Here is a 16,028-nt window from a genome sequence, read left to right on the forward strand (position 1 = left end):
TCCCTCTAATATACCAGAAGTATGTGTGAATGAATCAGAGTGGTCATATTTCCATGTAAGAGCTGCTGAGGAATTGTCTTTACTCCTGTGTGTTTCACAAGTAGACCAAAGCTAGGAGTTTGGCCATTTAGAAAACAAACTGTCCATGTGAAATTCCACAGGAGGGGCATTGCTGAAGATGGCTCCCAACGAGATGTTCCCAACTCACAAACATCATGACTGACCATGAATTACTCTATCATTTCAGCTGTGACCTGTGCTTCTCTGTTTTACTTGTCTGCACAGTCACCTAGTAAACTGTTTGCATAAGAGTCAATAGAATTATTTGTTAATTAATTATGTAAAATCTCATGAGGAGCACCAGTGGCCTCTTAATGAATTCTAGATGGGACTTTTACTATTCAAGCCACTACCCACTCACCCTACCCACTCCTCCATCCCTAACCACACCCACGAATTAAAGATACAAATCCTTGTTTTCAGGACAAAATGGTAGTTATACACATTAGAGGGCTTTGAGCTGCGGTAATTACCAAAGCTCCTTGGATTAAATATGCAATATCTTAAATGCAAAACTTGCCGGGTATGTTAAAGGGAATATAAGAAATTTTGCCTTAACTGAAGCACTTCTTCTCTTAACATTGAATTGAAAAACTGACAGTGAATATAAATGAACTAATTGACTAGTCATTAGGTATTTTTGGTTCCTGGAAAATGTAAGTTGAAATGTCCTTTGCATTTTTTGAGGAAAATAGAAAAAATTCCTATCTTTTCCTTTCTTCTTCCTAATGGTCTAAGACCTGATTGGTGTTTTTTTTTTTTTTTCCATCTGATTTCTGGCTCCGCCCTTAAACAGCTGTTTTCTCTCTCCCTGCAGGTAACCCTGATTCCAACTCATGACTCGGAAGTGATGAGGGAATGGTACCAGGAGACCCATGAGAAACAGCAGGACCTCAACATCATGGTTTTAGCAAGCAGCAGCACAGTGGTTATGCAAGATGAATCCTTCCCTGCGTGCAAGATTGAACTGTAAAGACCAAGGCCAGCCACACCACAGGATTTGAACTTTGTTTCCAGAAAGTCTTCAATTTAAAATCACCTTTTCTAAAATGTCAATTCGTCTAAATAAGTCACTGAACCATTACCTGCCAAACACTAGACTGTGTCATGGTGATGCAAGTCACTAATATTTCTCAGTTTTTGCTGATTGCTAAGGGAAGTAACAGTATTCCCACACTAGGGTTCAAGTTACTGCAAAATTACCTACCCCAGTTCATCTCTGCTAAGCATTTGGAAACCATGCACTAGCAAACCCAGCTGACTTCTGCTAGATAGAGGCATTTGTCTTAGAAAGAGAGAAAGCGAGAGAAAGAGCGCACACAGAGAGAGAACGCAGGACAGAGAGAGAGAGAGAGAGAGAATGAGAAAGAAAAAGAATGCAAGAGAAGGAGATGTAATGGTAGAGAGTGCTGGTGAGATACCCAGAGAGAAAGAGAGAGAGAGCAGGGTGGGGTAAGGAAGAGAAAATAACCAGCAATTTGGTCTGCATATTCTCAGGCAGTCTGTATTCTATAGTCTACATAGGCAAAGTTTTCAACTTGTGTCAGTCTGAGTCATCAGAAGGGTCTTAATTTTCTAAAACAACTTGGCTGGAAGAAAACAAAAAGAACAGAACTTGTTATGAAGGCATGTGAGATTTTCACGCCTTAATTAAGCTCCTTCAGTTTGAAGGCTGCACACTGACATAACATAGTGATTGTAGATTGGACATGCAAGTGGTTTGAACCCCATTCAGAACTCTCAGACTCTTCAAACACACGAGTAGATTGATCTAAGGCATGCTCCCAGCATCTGTGCACCCAGTTAGTCCACTCTGAGTCAATTAACCTGCATGCAGAAACACCCAAGTCCATCCCAATTAACAAGCAAATACCAAAGCAGTTGGGAGTACATATGGTAGACAATTTGCCTTAGAAAGTGACTTGAATGTACAAAGATACTTGATGCACTTATTATTTTTTAATGTGAGACAGCAAGTTTATAAAACATCCGTGTAGGATTATAGCTACTCCAGTTACAGGAGCGTGTGTGTACGCGTGTGGGAGTACTAGAAGCTGATCTGAAAGGTGCAACAGTTTGATGCTGAGTCATGCGTGTGTGGAATACCACCTCAGTGCCCCTGTGGCCCCTCAGCCAAACAAGTTGAGCCTTTCGTAGCTTCTTTACTACTGCAAGTTCAAGATTGAAATGGCTTCTACGATCAGAACTGGGAAAACAGTGAATCTTAATGGTGAAAGAGGTTCTCCAAGTGTACAGTATTTACCTTCCATTGTCTTACATTGGCTTTTTTTAATTTTCCATTAATTTCAGCATAATTATGGGAACAAGTGTACAGAAGAATTTTTTTTTAGGTATGTGAGAACTTTTCATAGATGAACTTTTTAACAAATGTTTTCATTTGCAGGAAAATGCTAAGAAAATTTTCAAATGACAGTCTTTTTTTTTTTTTTTAAGTGTTTCGTAAGACAAAAAATGAATAATGTTTTTTGAAGTTCTGGTGAGATTGAAGTCTGATATTGCAGTAATAATATTTATTAAAACCCACAACTACCAGGAATAGTGATACCTCCCACCCCTTGATTCCCATAACATAAAAATCTGAGTATGTGCTATTTGAGAGTAGGGGAGAATGGCATGGTAGGGTACTTTTTCCAGGCCTTTACATCACCCAGTGATATCCTACATACTTCTTTCAAGATCTTCAACCATGAGGTAAAAGAGCCACGATAAGTTCAAAGAACCCTAGCAAAATTTGCTTTGGGATTTTCTTTTCTGAAAAAAAAAAAGAAAGAAAAAAGAAAGAAAAGAAAGAAAGAGAGAGAAAGAAAACAAAAATAATACATTGAAAACAAATGAATTCCCAGCTCCTACGATTCATCGTGTAGAGTTCAAAGATCATTTCCATCATTGTCATTGAACAGTGAATCTGGGAAGTCAGATCATGATTAAAACTGATGTCAAGTTTCAAGCTGCAGATCGATGCACCCGGTGTTCAGATGTGGCAAACTTCTCAGTGACAACTGTACTGTGCTCTGTCACGTTGTGTTTCCTGCAGACTCTAAGATCTCCGGAGTAGTGAACAATGACCTCATTTTATTTTCTACGTTAGTTATTTATTTCAAAAATAACATTTTAGTTTATTTTTGTCTGATAAGTGTATGTTTTGCACTGCTAACTTACTATGAGGGTTTAAACAATGCTTCTTCAGGGTCTTTTCACTGAGGACCTATGCAGTCTAATTAATGCTGTGAATTACATTTTCAAATGTTTAATTTTTTAAAAAAATTAATATTCTATTTTTTTTAGGCTTCTCTGGAAATGCAGCTTTTATTTATTACTCCATTTTTTCAAGTCTTTAAAAACAACACATTGATTAAGGGTACAAAAAATTAACACATGATGGAAAACATTGCAACATAAATGAATTTCATTGAGTATAAACTCATCTACTTCAAACTTATTTAATGAGACAACCTAAGATACTAAGATAATTATTTAATGATTAGTAGTTGAGTTAGTACACATAATGAGAAAAGAAATTTGCAGCCTTCTTGCCAAATCCAGACCTCTGGTTGACTTTTCTTTGATAGAAGATGGAATTATTTTCTAATTTCCCAAATTAAATTTATTTAACATGTACATTATTTTGCTTTAAAAATTACCAACATTTTAGAAGAATTATAGCCAGTTTTCAATTATAACCATTCTATCCCACTCCTTTATTATTATTATTATTATTATTATTATTATTATTTTTATTTTTATTTTTTTGCTATGGGATTTAATGGGAAAAATATACAAAAGCTGTCACTGGTCAGCTGGCTCTTTTTCCTATGAAATATACCTTTCTCCATCCATTGTTCTCAGTGATGACCACAGAGCCTGAGTATACCAGGAATACCAATATTTGCATTACAGGTTGCTCCTGTCCTTCCAGAGAACTTTCTAACTGGGTGACTAACCTAATTTTGCTAGTTCCATAAATACACAATTAGTTTAGTAACAGCCATCACAATGTACTGTGTACATTCATGGTGAGAGCTAAAGATTGACACAGACTTCCGGGAGCTTTATTCATACCGATAACTTAATCCAACTGTATGGATTGAATTTCTGCGTGGAAGGAATTTACACTTTGTTTAAACGATGGAATTCTATTGAGATAGCACTCATGATCTTGACCTTTTTGGTAGTATTCTTAAGCAAAATTCTACAGAGACTAAATGTTAGAGATGATCCTCCATTTTCAATTTTAACTAATTCTATTCCCTTTCTCAGAACCCAACCCTCGTGCATGCTTTCTCAGTCTTGTGGTGGGACTGGATACAGTGACTGACCCCCTTCCCCCAATTCCATTTTTCATGGAGTTGAAAAAAAAATTTTTTTTTCTTAACCTTACATATCATAGTGAATGGTTTCCCCAGTGTATATGAATGTTTTAAGTGTCTCCAATAGCTTATGCAGTTTAGGAGCTTTTCAATACTCATTTAATAAGATTAAATCATTCGTTAATGGAAATTTTACCACCTTCCATTTTCCTTCTGTTACCAAATTTCAGCTCTCAGGAGCTGTTCTACAATTCTGAAATTGCTTTTCTTGCCTCTCTTTAGTCACCTGTCACAGGAGGTTCTTGCTCAGTAATGATATTGTGAATTAGATTAATAACATTTTTTTTTTGCGCTTCAGATTTAGAAGATCCTGTTTCCATTTGAAAGGAACTGTGAGCTTTTATCTTTTAACCAACTGAACAACACACCAAAAGCAGTCTAGGGATGAGCATTTCTTTGAAAGCAATTAGGTTATTCACCTGGTATTAAAATGATTTACTATTAAAAAAATCTGTGACTTTATTAAGTTGATTTAAAAGGCAGCATCAAAAACTGAAAAGGAAGGGGAAAAAAATAGCTTCTCTGCATTCATTTGGAGAGCTCCCCAAAGCAGGGACCATTGAGATGAGGCATCAGGACTGGGCTGCCCTTTTGAGAACACCCCGTAGCAGGTCAGAGTCGGCTTACCTGTGCTGCATGCAGCCCTTCTCCTTCTGGCCCTGGAAAGAAGTGGTCTTGAGCTCAGCAGAGAAGCACCTCCCACTCCTCTCTCTTGTTCTGAATGGTGTTTGTGTCAGTCTGCAGCTGTGTATGGTATTATGTCTTATAATCCTGCATCACTTCTATCCTATCCAGTCATATCTAATGTAGAAAATTAGTTTCCAGTGAAAGTAATATGTAGTGCTTTTATGATATTTGTGTGCAATATCCCCTCTTCCATTGAGGATATTTGATGTAAAAGAAAAAAAGAAACAAACTCAGTTCCACAATAAAATACAAAAGTGGCAAAAGTTCACGTGTGTGCTGTGCTGTCTTACGTTTTGTGTGACTGAGTTAGGCTCAGCAGGAGTTGGGCTTTGCCACTCATGAGGCTGGGGTGGGATGGCAATCTTGGCATTCATTCATGCGGGGATTGGGGATGATTGTGTTCCTTTCAGAGTGGGCTCTGCTGGCTTTTGGCAAACCTCAGAAAGGGTCCCGCTACTGTTTCTGTAATTGCTACCTCGTTATCTTTTAGAACAAGCCCTGGAAAAAGTTGGGAGTTTAAGGACAGAAATTGGGAGATGAGGGAAAGTGATGATTAACACTGCATAAAAAGAAAAAGTAAATAGAGCAGTGTAGTTGGAGAAGGATATTGGGAGGGGTTTCCTACATAAATCACAGTATAACCCCAAACCAGGTGTTAATCCTAGCTCTGCCACATCTGACTTGTGTGACCTCTGTCACTTTATCCCATTTAGAGTTCCTTTTCTCACCTGTAAAATGAGAGGATTTGACAAGATGGTCAAACTGGATGGTCCTTCCTAAGGCTGACCTCCTAAGGATGACCTTTACAAGGCCATCATACTCAGTAATCATACCTAATACCTTATCTCCTTCTTGGTTTCTTGCTCAGTTACAGGATAAGCTCTATCCACACCATACACTGTGGATCTGATTGACACCCAGGAACTAAAAGCTGTTTAAGAAAAGTGAGTATAGAAAAGTACCCACCAAAAGGAGGAATTCCTCTTACTCAAATTACCATACCTTTACTCTCTACCCAGCAGTGGGTACTACTGTGGAGATTTAAAGGCGAACAAAACCCAAGTGCTGCCCTAATTGACTGGGGTGACCGGGGCTCCCCAAATTCAAGGTGGAAAAGCACCAGAAGTGATGTCTAAACTGAGTCACGGCACGTGTGTATTGGACGGAAAGCAAATTTTAGGCCAAGGTAACCGATCACGTGATCAGCGGAGAGCAGGATCAGCGCATCGGGCCCCAGACTGCTCAGAACGGCAGTGTGGAGCGAGAGACCCTGGCACCTCAATTCCCTCCACATGACCACAGAAAATCTGCTCATACAGTGCTCGATAGAGACCTCTAGCGCCTGGCCTTTCCATCTTTCAGAGATGGTCTTTTAACCTCAAAAGGCCAGTGCAGCCTGTCCTGAGTCATAACGATGTTCCTTTGTTTCATACCCTTCATTTGACCTTACATTGTGCCTCCAAACTATGGGGCTTCATTGATGGATCCTATTAGGAGTCACTGTTTGCCAGAAGGAATTCCGAAATTAAAGGGCTAAGCCTGTGAGAACTCAGGGTGGGAAATCATCACCAAGAGATTTTAATTACATCTATCAGACTAACCTTAAATAAATAAGCTGTTTTCTATTTCACTGTAAAACTATTCAGTTCCAGGAAGTGTTTCTGGCCTGAAGTAGGGTGAGTAACCATCCCGGTTTGCCCTGGGTTTAGCACTGAAAGTCCTGTGTCCCAGGAAACTCCTCTGTCCCAGGGAAGCCCTGATGGTTGGTCACCCCACCTGAACCCCTTCATGTGTTTATGTCCCCTCCCTCCAGACCTGGGCATAGCAGAGATGGGGAAGTAAGTCCCCTTCCGGCTGGTCCTTTCCTATACGTTGGAGATAACTTTTTAGTTTCTTTTTTCCTGTCTTCCAGGCAAATCAAGTCTGTGAAGGTACTGTGCCTACATTTTCTCTCTTTTTATAATTGTATTGCTCATTCTAAATGCTTCTCTGTGTCCCTACAATGATCTTTTGACACACTGCTGACTCACGAATTCTCCATCTCTTGCATAAACCCCAGATCACCATTTTTTCTTCGATTTTATACTGTAAATCTTGGAAATTCACTGGAGCCGTAGATGCAGATTGAGTGTTGGTTACACCCAGTTCCTTAAATATGAGCAGTTCTTCTGGCTCATTCTCAGGGGATTACTGGCAACGTTTTCACAGCTGATGGAGCACCCCTGGTTCATGGGGTGATCTCTCCATAAAAATAGGCACAGCTCTATTTCATGGCTCAGACTCTTCTCCACTCAAACCAAAAATGCATGTTACTTTAATGCAACCTCATGGATTTAAATGCCACGGCTAAACTGATGACTTTTACAATTTGTATCTCCAGTCTGTACCTCTTCTCTGATTTCCAAACTTGTATATGCAGCTCTCTATTAAGAGCTTTGTTTGGATGTCCAATAGGGATCTTTAAACTATCCCAAATCAAATTTAACATGCCCCCATCTCTCCAAACTGCTTCTCTCCCTAGGCTTTTCTACCTCAGTAAAGGACAAAAACATCATTCCAGTTGCTCAGGTCAAAAATCTTGGCCCTTTAGCAAATCTACTGGCTCTACCTGCAAAATACATCCAGTCCAACTCCTTTTTTCTCACATTCACTGTTACTACTTTTGTCCAAGCCAATCACTTCTCTCCCGAATTCCTGCAGTAGCCTTCTAACTGACCTTCCTGTTTCCTGTCTCTGCCCTCCTACTTTATGTTCCACCGAGCAGCTAGACTAATCCTCTAAACATGTTAGGTTATATCATGCCATCCAGTGCTAAAACCTTTAAATGGGTTCTCAGGATAAAAGCCAGTGTCCTTACTGATGGGCTGGGAGCCTTACACCATCTGTCCCTTTGTATAGCCCTTTTTTCTCTGGCCTCATCTCCTACAACTCTCCACCTCACTGCAGCCACACTGGCCTCCTTGCTATTTCTGCAGACACTCCTGGCATGCTTCCACCTGGGGGCCAGGCACTGACAGTTGCCTTTGTTTACCGTGCTTTTCCCTCGGGTGACTCCATGATTCTTAAACTCACCCCCATGGGGCTTTGTTCACATGTCTTCTCTGGAAGGCTTCCCTAACACCCCTGTTTTAAGTCGCTACCTCCTCCACTTAACCAGCACTCTTTTCCTTGCTTTCTCTCCAGATCACATGGCACCATATGACATATTGTGTCTTCTACCACAGATTGTAAATGCCATGAGGGAAGGGAGCTTTGTCTATTTTGTTCCTTGCTGTATCTTAAGCGGCTATTTTAACAGTTCCTGACACATAGTAGATATTCAGTAAATATTTGTTGAATAAATGAATGAATGAATGTACTTAGTCTCAGGTTTGCACCGTGGTTATATGGTGCAGTTGTTGGAAAGTAGTTTTGGAATCAGACAAACATGGGTTCAAACATTGTCCCTGTCATTTATTGTGTGGCCCTGGGCAAGTCACATAAGTCTCAGTTTTCTCCCCTGTAAAATGAGGGTAATAATCTCTGCTCTGCAGGGTTGTTGTAAAGATTAAAGAGGATGTGTTTAATTAGCCAAGATTAAATCAGGTAGGAATGGGCAGTCACAAAGAGTAGCTGTTGCATATAAGTTTTGTAATCAAGATGGGTATAATTGCTCTTGAGCCAGAGCCTGGGAAACAGCGACGGCCAACAGTGGTCCAGCATACTGTCATTGCAGGAAACTTTTAATGAGCATTCTTATTCTATTCCACATACTATTTCAGGTACATTAACCTTGGAGGGTGTTTTAAGGATTAAAATTTTGAATTCTGCAAAGATGAAGCACCATGGAAGCCAAAATAGCAAGCAAAATTCTCCCACTGAGGAGAACATTAAAGGATATAATATCCCTTTTTTAAAAAACAATATCCTTTTTATAAAACCTTTATAAAACTTCCCCGTATCCTCATCTAGCATTTAAAGTCCATAATGGAATTTATTTTCAGATGATTTTTGTAAGTATAAACTTTGTTTTCTGAACATGTCAGCTCAGATCTGGAATTGCTAACATTCATATATAATACACAGCCTAAGTATATCTGTTTTGTTTTAAATAAAGTTTCCAGTGGTAACTGCCACAGTCTCAGGGGAATTGTCACCATCTTCTGTTTTGACCTCCTTGTTACACAGGTAATAACATCCTCAATGCAGCATGCAGTGTCAGCAAAAACGCAAAATCAACAAGGAAATAAAAAGTTATTTTCAAGCTAAGAAGCTGTTCTTTAGAATAAAAGGCAATTTTCCTGACATAACTATGTTAAAAAGCACTCTTCTAAAGTAAGATTTATAAAATTTATTGTTTTCGGAGTTCGAAAAGTTCAGCTCTGAAATAGAAATCTGAAAAGCTGAGCTCTAAGTATTTCATGAAAATACCATCACGATACTTTTTTTTTTTTTTTGCTTTTATAATTCTCAAAAGTCAAAATCCTTAGTCCATTTCAAACTTCATCCTTCCTCACACACACACAGGCCCAGCAAGATTACTAGCTGCGATGGTGTCGGATTCTGCTGACTCACTGGAGGTCACATCACAGCAGCTTCATTTTGGCTTAAGACTCCTGGTCCTAGTTATATATCCCCAGACAGCAAAATCATATCAATCATCCTTTACTCTTTTCCATAATGGACTTTGTTTAGGAAGAATAATGGCTCACCCTGCATTACTACTTATTTTATACTCATATTTAGTTAGATAAGAAACTGTTAATTATGTTTCTGGCCTGAGAAATATCATTTGCTTAAATTCCTGAGGATGCCCTGCTCATGTACCCTAGGCCAGGGTTTCTAACCTTGGCACTACTGACATTTTGGACCAGATAGCTGTCCTGTGGGCTGTCCTATGTACTTTAAGATGTTCGGCAGCATCCTTGGCCTCTCTCTACCTACTAGATGCTATTTCATTCGGAGTGAAAAGATAACTTTAATAAACTAATTTTCAAGGCCTTTGAGTACTTTTAAAATCTACAGCAACTTTCCCACATGTCTTGTATCCATAGCCAGCTAGAAAATATGATAACAAAATGTAACATTTGGTATCAAGGCAACACAGCCACAAAACGGGAGTAAGATGTTTGTATTTCACTGTTTTTCCTTCTTTTGTCACTCTTTTCCTTCTTTTTTTGGGGTAGGGAGGGAACAAGGTGGGCGTGGGCTATAGGCCAAGCCCGTTTAGTCTGGATCATTCATTTCAACTTAATTTAAAATAATTTTTCTTGAACATCTATTCTACATAAGACTCTGAGGGGAAGAAGACTATTTCTAGCCCAGGACAGCTTGAGACAGACCTATGTGACTAATTAAAGCACAAAGCAGATGAAGATGACTTCCTGTAGTTTCTCCTGCTTCTGGGCTTGAAGTGCTCTTTCTGTCAACACCCACAACACTTTATCTATTTTTAAAACTTTTTAGCTGTGTATCAATAGGTGTGTATGTGCCCGCCTCCTCTCCCTCACAAGGATCTAAGTTATTTGAGGGTAGGACCTATAGTTTACTTACCTCTGTAAACTCCATGGCACTTAGTATGGTGTCCTGCACACAGTATATGCCAAATGCTTGTGAGCACAGGGAAGCGGTGCTAGAACAGAGCCAGGCTGTCTGCTGTAGTCAACAGGACTACAAGGGGGTGGTCAGTGGTGCATCACATAAATGGAGCGGAGGGCAAAAAGGTCATTGCAGTTGATGTGCAGCAAGCAGAGTGAAAGCCAAATTCAAGGTCTGAAGAACAAGCAACTAGACAGTAAGGCAGGCTACCTTTTAAGAAGTGTGATGACCAAAGGAAGGAGGGTGATAGAGTAGTAGCTTCATCGATGGCCGGATAAAAGCTTTTTTGTTTCTAAGAGGGAAGGAGGTGTTCATGAAGACTGTAGACTTGGAAGAAAAAGTATCGGTAGAGATGATGCAAAATGGAAAGGGAAGCCTTGATGGTTCTGGAATAGGCAGGCAGGGATGGGACCAGGTCACAAATGGAGAGCCTAACCTTGGAAAGGAGGGAGGGATTTGTATCACTGAGAAGTAGGAGGGATGACGAGAGAACTGGTAAGGAGAGAGAACTGTTAAGGTAAAAAGAGGGAGACTGAGGTTTTACGATGTGGCTTAAATTTTCTTGATAAAGTAGGAGGCAAGAACATCTCAGTTCTGGGGGCAAAAGTCTGGGGCTTCAGCAGAGTAAAAAGCTAGTGAGGTAAAAATGAGAGTCAATGAAAGATCAATGGAAAGACTACTGAGTTGACGAGGATAGCTGTAAATTTATAGAGGAATCAATCAGCCTAATATTACGATTTTGCATAGCAATGTTTAGTGGGTCAGAGCAAACAGAAAGGAAACAAATGGTGGTGTATTAGTTTCCTCAGGCTGCTGTAACAAAGTGCCAAAAATTGGATGGCTTAAAAGAATAGAACAATTTTGGTGGCTAGAAGTCCAAAATCAAAGTGTCAGCAGAGTCACGCTCCCTTTGATGGATCTAGGGGACAATCCTTCCTTGCCTCTTCTAGCTTGTTGTTTGATGGCAATCCCTGGCCTTCCATGGCCTGTAGATGCACCACTCATCACACGGATGTCTTCTCCCTGTGTGTATGTTTCTATGTCCTAATTTTCCCTTTTTATCAGGACATATCATATTGGATTAGGGCCCACCCTAAATACCTCAGTCCATGATTATCTCTATAAAGACCCTATTGTCAACTAAGAATTCTAAGGTACTAGAGGTTAGGCCTTCAACTTATCTGTTTTGGAGGGGACATAATTCAACCCATAACAGGTGGGTCCAAGGATGGCAAGTGAGCCCGGATAAAAGAATTGAGAGAAAATTAAATATGCTAATGAGAGCATCAGTGGGATAGCCAACCATAAGGCCCAGGCTTGGAAGAAGGCAAGAAGAGTCAGAATTCTGGAGATCAAGGGCTTGAGTGACAGGGTAAAGGTTTAGGGTTTGTAGACAGGGAGTTACAGGGAAAAGCTGGTTCAGCAGGAGTCATGGAGTGAGAGAAAGGGAGGACTGGAAGAATGGGACTTCAGGTTCTAAGCTCTTGGATTAGTGATATGAGGCTGGAGGTTTGGTTGTGACTATGGTAGGTCAGCTAGAGGGAAGGTACTTATTACAGTTAAGGTCATCCCCAGAGGCCAGGATACTGAGAGCAGTTTCTCCATTTCACATGGAAGAAAAACAGAAGGTGATATCAGGAAAAAAGGACAGTGGCTAGATTTCACAATCATCCAGGACCATGGAAGGGTATCTGATAGCTCGGAGATCAGAGCCTGGGGAAAGGGTGGCAGTTGGAGGAGAAAACTCCCTAAGGGGAGCTTCCTGAGAGATTGGATTGCAAGAGGTAGGAACTCCAGGGAACGGGAGTAGAAAAATTCCTCCTGGGCATCAGGACTGGAAGTAAAGTGTGACAGGGACAGATGAGGAAGAAAAATGAGGCAAAATTATGAGCTAGATGCTTCATGTGTGATGGTCATTCCTGAGCAAAAGTTGCCTTTTGATTTATCTTGAATCTTCCTCTTGATATAATAAGGGAGTGGCTGATAAAGCCCTGCCGTGGATAAACCAAAATGTCAGAACTCATCTTAGGTCATAACCCTCTATCTAAGTTAAATCCGACTTTGCTAGCCTACAGCACCCCGTGTGGGATATTGACTGCACGTGTACATGGGAGCAATGCACAGGGTTAGGGAGAAGCAGTGCAGATTCCTCATTCAAAAATGGAGTTCCTAGTATCTCCATCATAGGGTTTCTGGAGGTGCTGGCACACAGTACGTCCTCAAGAAATATTAGTTGTTATAAATGCCACAGTCTAATGAAGGGGGGAATGAAAATACGTTACTCAAAATCACAGGAACAATAATGATGATGAGACTCCCTATGTCTCTCTCCCTTCCCCCAAAGATAAAGAAAATACCTGAAAAATGCCAGAACATTTATTTCCACAGGTTCTTGATAAAAAAGCACAATCATGAAGTAAAGTACACCACTGTACTTAAAGGCAAAATTACATAGCAAACAAGAGCTGCCCCCAACCCCATTCACAGAGAAACTTCAGGAAGGAATTGTCCGCCTCTCAAGTGTTACATCCCATCTCTCACTTTCTCCAACTTCTCTGATGGAAATGTGTGTTCACAAGTTGTATGTGTGTGCCTGTGCATGCACAAGAGGCTCATTTACCTACTTGACGAAAGAGCTGAGACAATACTTTTTGGAAAAAAAAGTTACCGCAACATGATGGAGAAACTTTCAGTCAAGGAGGCTTTAGAACTAGGGCTAGCTTTGTCCTCAAAAGCCCTTACATTCCTAAAATACCACTATAGGTTCTCGAAATTTTAAAGCCAGCAGGTCTTGCGTTCGATCCTGTACTGAACTTCTCCCAATTCAGGTCTGGCACGGTGAGACACGAAGGAAGAAGAAAGTGGGGATGTGTGGGTACCCCACATCCAGCTCAGGCCGAGGGCTTATACTAGAGAGAAGAGGGACAAGGTCTCAGGATGTGCAGTTTGCCTCGGCTGGGAAGAGAAAGACCATTCAAAAACCTGTGCTCGAGACCTGATACTTCAACCATGGCCTCTCCCACCACCATCGCGAGGCATCAGGAAGTTTCAATATTCAAGATTGACCTCTGTCCCCCAGGAATTCCATAAGCCTCAAGAGCCCCATTTAAGGTATTCAGCTGGTGGCTTCAGTCTGACTATTAGCCACTTTCACAGTTCCACAGCCCTTGGAACTACGGCTAGGCAGTCTGGATAGGCAGTCACAGTGCCTTAATATGTAGAGCGTCATGGCTTTTATACCACAGGTGGCCTGCCTGCTTTAAGAAAAGGAGAAAACAGATGTAGGAAGCTGAGGCTGCCATCCCAGTTACGATGATTCTCACGACGGGGTCTACTGACGTCCTTATGGCGGGGCTGGTGCCCTGTCAGGCAGAAGCCTTTGCTGCTTTCCGAGCCTGATGCTCCCGCTTTGCTCTCTCCTTCTGCTCCTGTTCCCTCTGAATCAACTGTACCCGCTCCAGATGCCACCGCTGCAGCTTCTGCTCATAGGCAGCTATGTCCTCTGCTTCACAGGTGGGAAGTTGTTCTTTGATGAGCTGGGTGGTCAGAGTCAAAAGGCTTCCCGACTCAACCTTGCCCAGAGCCTGAAGTTTAGAATGTAAGGCCTGTTGAGAAGAAAGGAAAAAAGGGGGAGAAGGGGGAGAGTACAGGTGGGAGAAGAATACAAAAAGGAAAAGAGATTAAGTCACAACATCTCTGCACATTCTGCTTGCATTTTGTTGGAAACCTGTCATCCGGACCCTGTTAGCTTTTGTTCCTTTTTGCCCAACAATTTTTCTAAGATGCACTACATGTGATTTATCTGCCTTTACTCACAAACAGTAAACGGAACTCCATATGCTGTGATTCCTTCTGTAGTTTGTTTTAAACCACAAAGACGGCACAAGTATAACAAATCTACATTTCCACTTTGACCTGCACCAAACCAAGCAGCAAACTCCAAGAACAAAGAACTCTAAGATGCAAACGGAATGGCAGAGGCAGCTGATAAATTGGAGGAAGTCCATCCATATCTTTTCCTTCAGAATAACTGAGATAAATGTTTGCCTAACGTGTGTTCCTTTCAACAGATGGAAATCATTTCAAGGATTTCTTACTAATGGCATGCTAAACAGCTCCCATGAGTGCTTGCACTATTCTAAGCTTCCACCTGCTGTGCTCACTGAAGGTCAGCCTTGCATACTGACTGCTTACAGCTCCATCTGAAATGGCAGCTTGGTTTGTTCTGTATTGTATTTCTGGAGAAGTAAAGCACTAAAAACACTAATCTACTTAAGTGCTTCAAGATGTAGATCATCAGAGAGAGCCACTTATGGCCCCAGCTATAGCTTATACCACACATCCCCATGTTCCACAAACAAATGCAATTCACTGGCATAGCTGACAAGGCCTGTCCGATTGGGGAGGGGGTGAGGGAGGAAAGGGGTAAAAGGAGGTAGGAAGAAGGTAGGCAGGTCCATGGGCTTTAAGGAGCAGCCGGAGGTCTAATGTGATGGGCCCCAAACAAATTACCTGAGACTAATAAAAATCAGGCAGTGGAAAGAAAAGGAAATGTAAAATGAAAATTAATTCCATGTGATTTGAAGCCAAGGAGACAACTTGGGACATCAGAATAAGGACTCAACTCAGAAAACTTCTAAGGACTCAAGTCAGAAAACTTTTGTTCAAATCCAAAGTCTGTGGGCTGGTTTCTCTTAGCCTTGGTGTCGTGTAACATGGGACGAGCAGTATCTACCACCCAGAGTTATGGTGAGGATAAATGAAATGCAGTGGTGCCTGACACATAGGTTGCAGTCAATAAATATTTGTCTCGTCTTTTTTTTGTTTTGTTTTTTTTTGATTTTCAAAAACCTGCATTTGTGGAAGAGGGCTGAGAATTTAATGCAGGCACAGATTTCTATTCCCTGAGATTAAATATATAAGAAATAAGAGAGAGGTAATTTTTAAGAGTAGTAGGACAGACTTGGCCAATATGAATAGGTAAATGATAATCTATGGGGCTAAGTCAATTTTTTTGTGTTTTAGCCTTTCTAAGTCTGCAAGATTAGGCAAAGTTAAGAGGAAAGAACAGGTATGTAAATTCTTAACCTAGCTCTACTGCTAATTCTCTGTGTACCTTGGGAACATCAATTAACTTTTCACAGTTTTCAAATTATTAAAGAAGGAAGTTGACCGATGACCTTACAGAAATACTGAGAGAAACAGCTGCTAAAAGTACAATAGAATCCTCCTTAAATTAAAACATAGGGAAATAGGTTTCCCATAGCTGGTTCAATATAATTACTGAAAAGATTTAAATGTAATAATCTGGCAAAA

General features: G+C 40.7%; 2 protein-coding genes across 5 annotated transcripts in view; one reads left to right on the plus strand and one right to left on the minus strand.

The window, feature by feature from the left end:
• The window catches only part of MAP1B (microtubule associated protein 1B), a 93,450-nt gene extending 88,049 nt beyond the window's left edge, over positions 1-5,401 (plus strand). For all 3 annotated transcript variants that reach the window (XM_039870169.1, XM_039870171.1, XM_039870170.1), the window contains one exon: positions 878-5,401. In XM_039870169.1, the coding sequence (XP_039726103.1) occupies positions 878-1,033 (156 nt within the window). In that variant the 3' untranslated portion in view covers positions 1,034-5,401. The remainder of the gene's footprint in view (positions 1-877) is intronic.
• Positions 5,402-13,075: 7,674 nt separating this feature from the next.
• Positions 13,076-16,028, minus strand: part of MRPS27 (mitochondrial ribosomal protein S27) — a 69,540-nt gene continuing 66,587 nt past the window's right edge. For both annotated transcript variants that reach the window (XM_039870174.1, XM_039870173.1), the window contains one exon: positions 13,076-14,317. In XM_039870174.1, coding sequence (XP_039726108.1) covers positions 14,078-14,317 — 240 coding nt within the window. In that variant the 3' untranslated portion in view covers positions 13,076-14,077. The remainder of the gene's footprint in view (positions 14,318-16,028) is intronic.

Source organism: Pteropus medius, unplaced genomic scaffold (assembly GCF_902729225.1).
Source record: "Pteropus medius unplaced genomic scaffold, Ma_sr-lr_union100, whole genome shotgun sequence".
NCBI lineage: Eukaryota > Metazoa > Chordata > Mammalia > Chiroptera > Pteropodidae > Pteropus > Pteropus medius.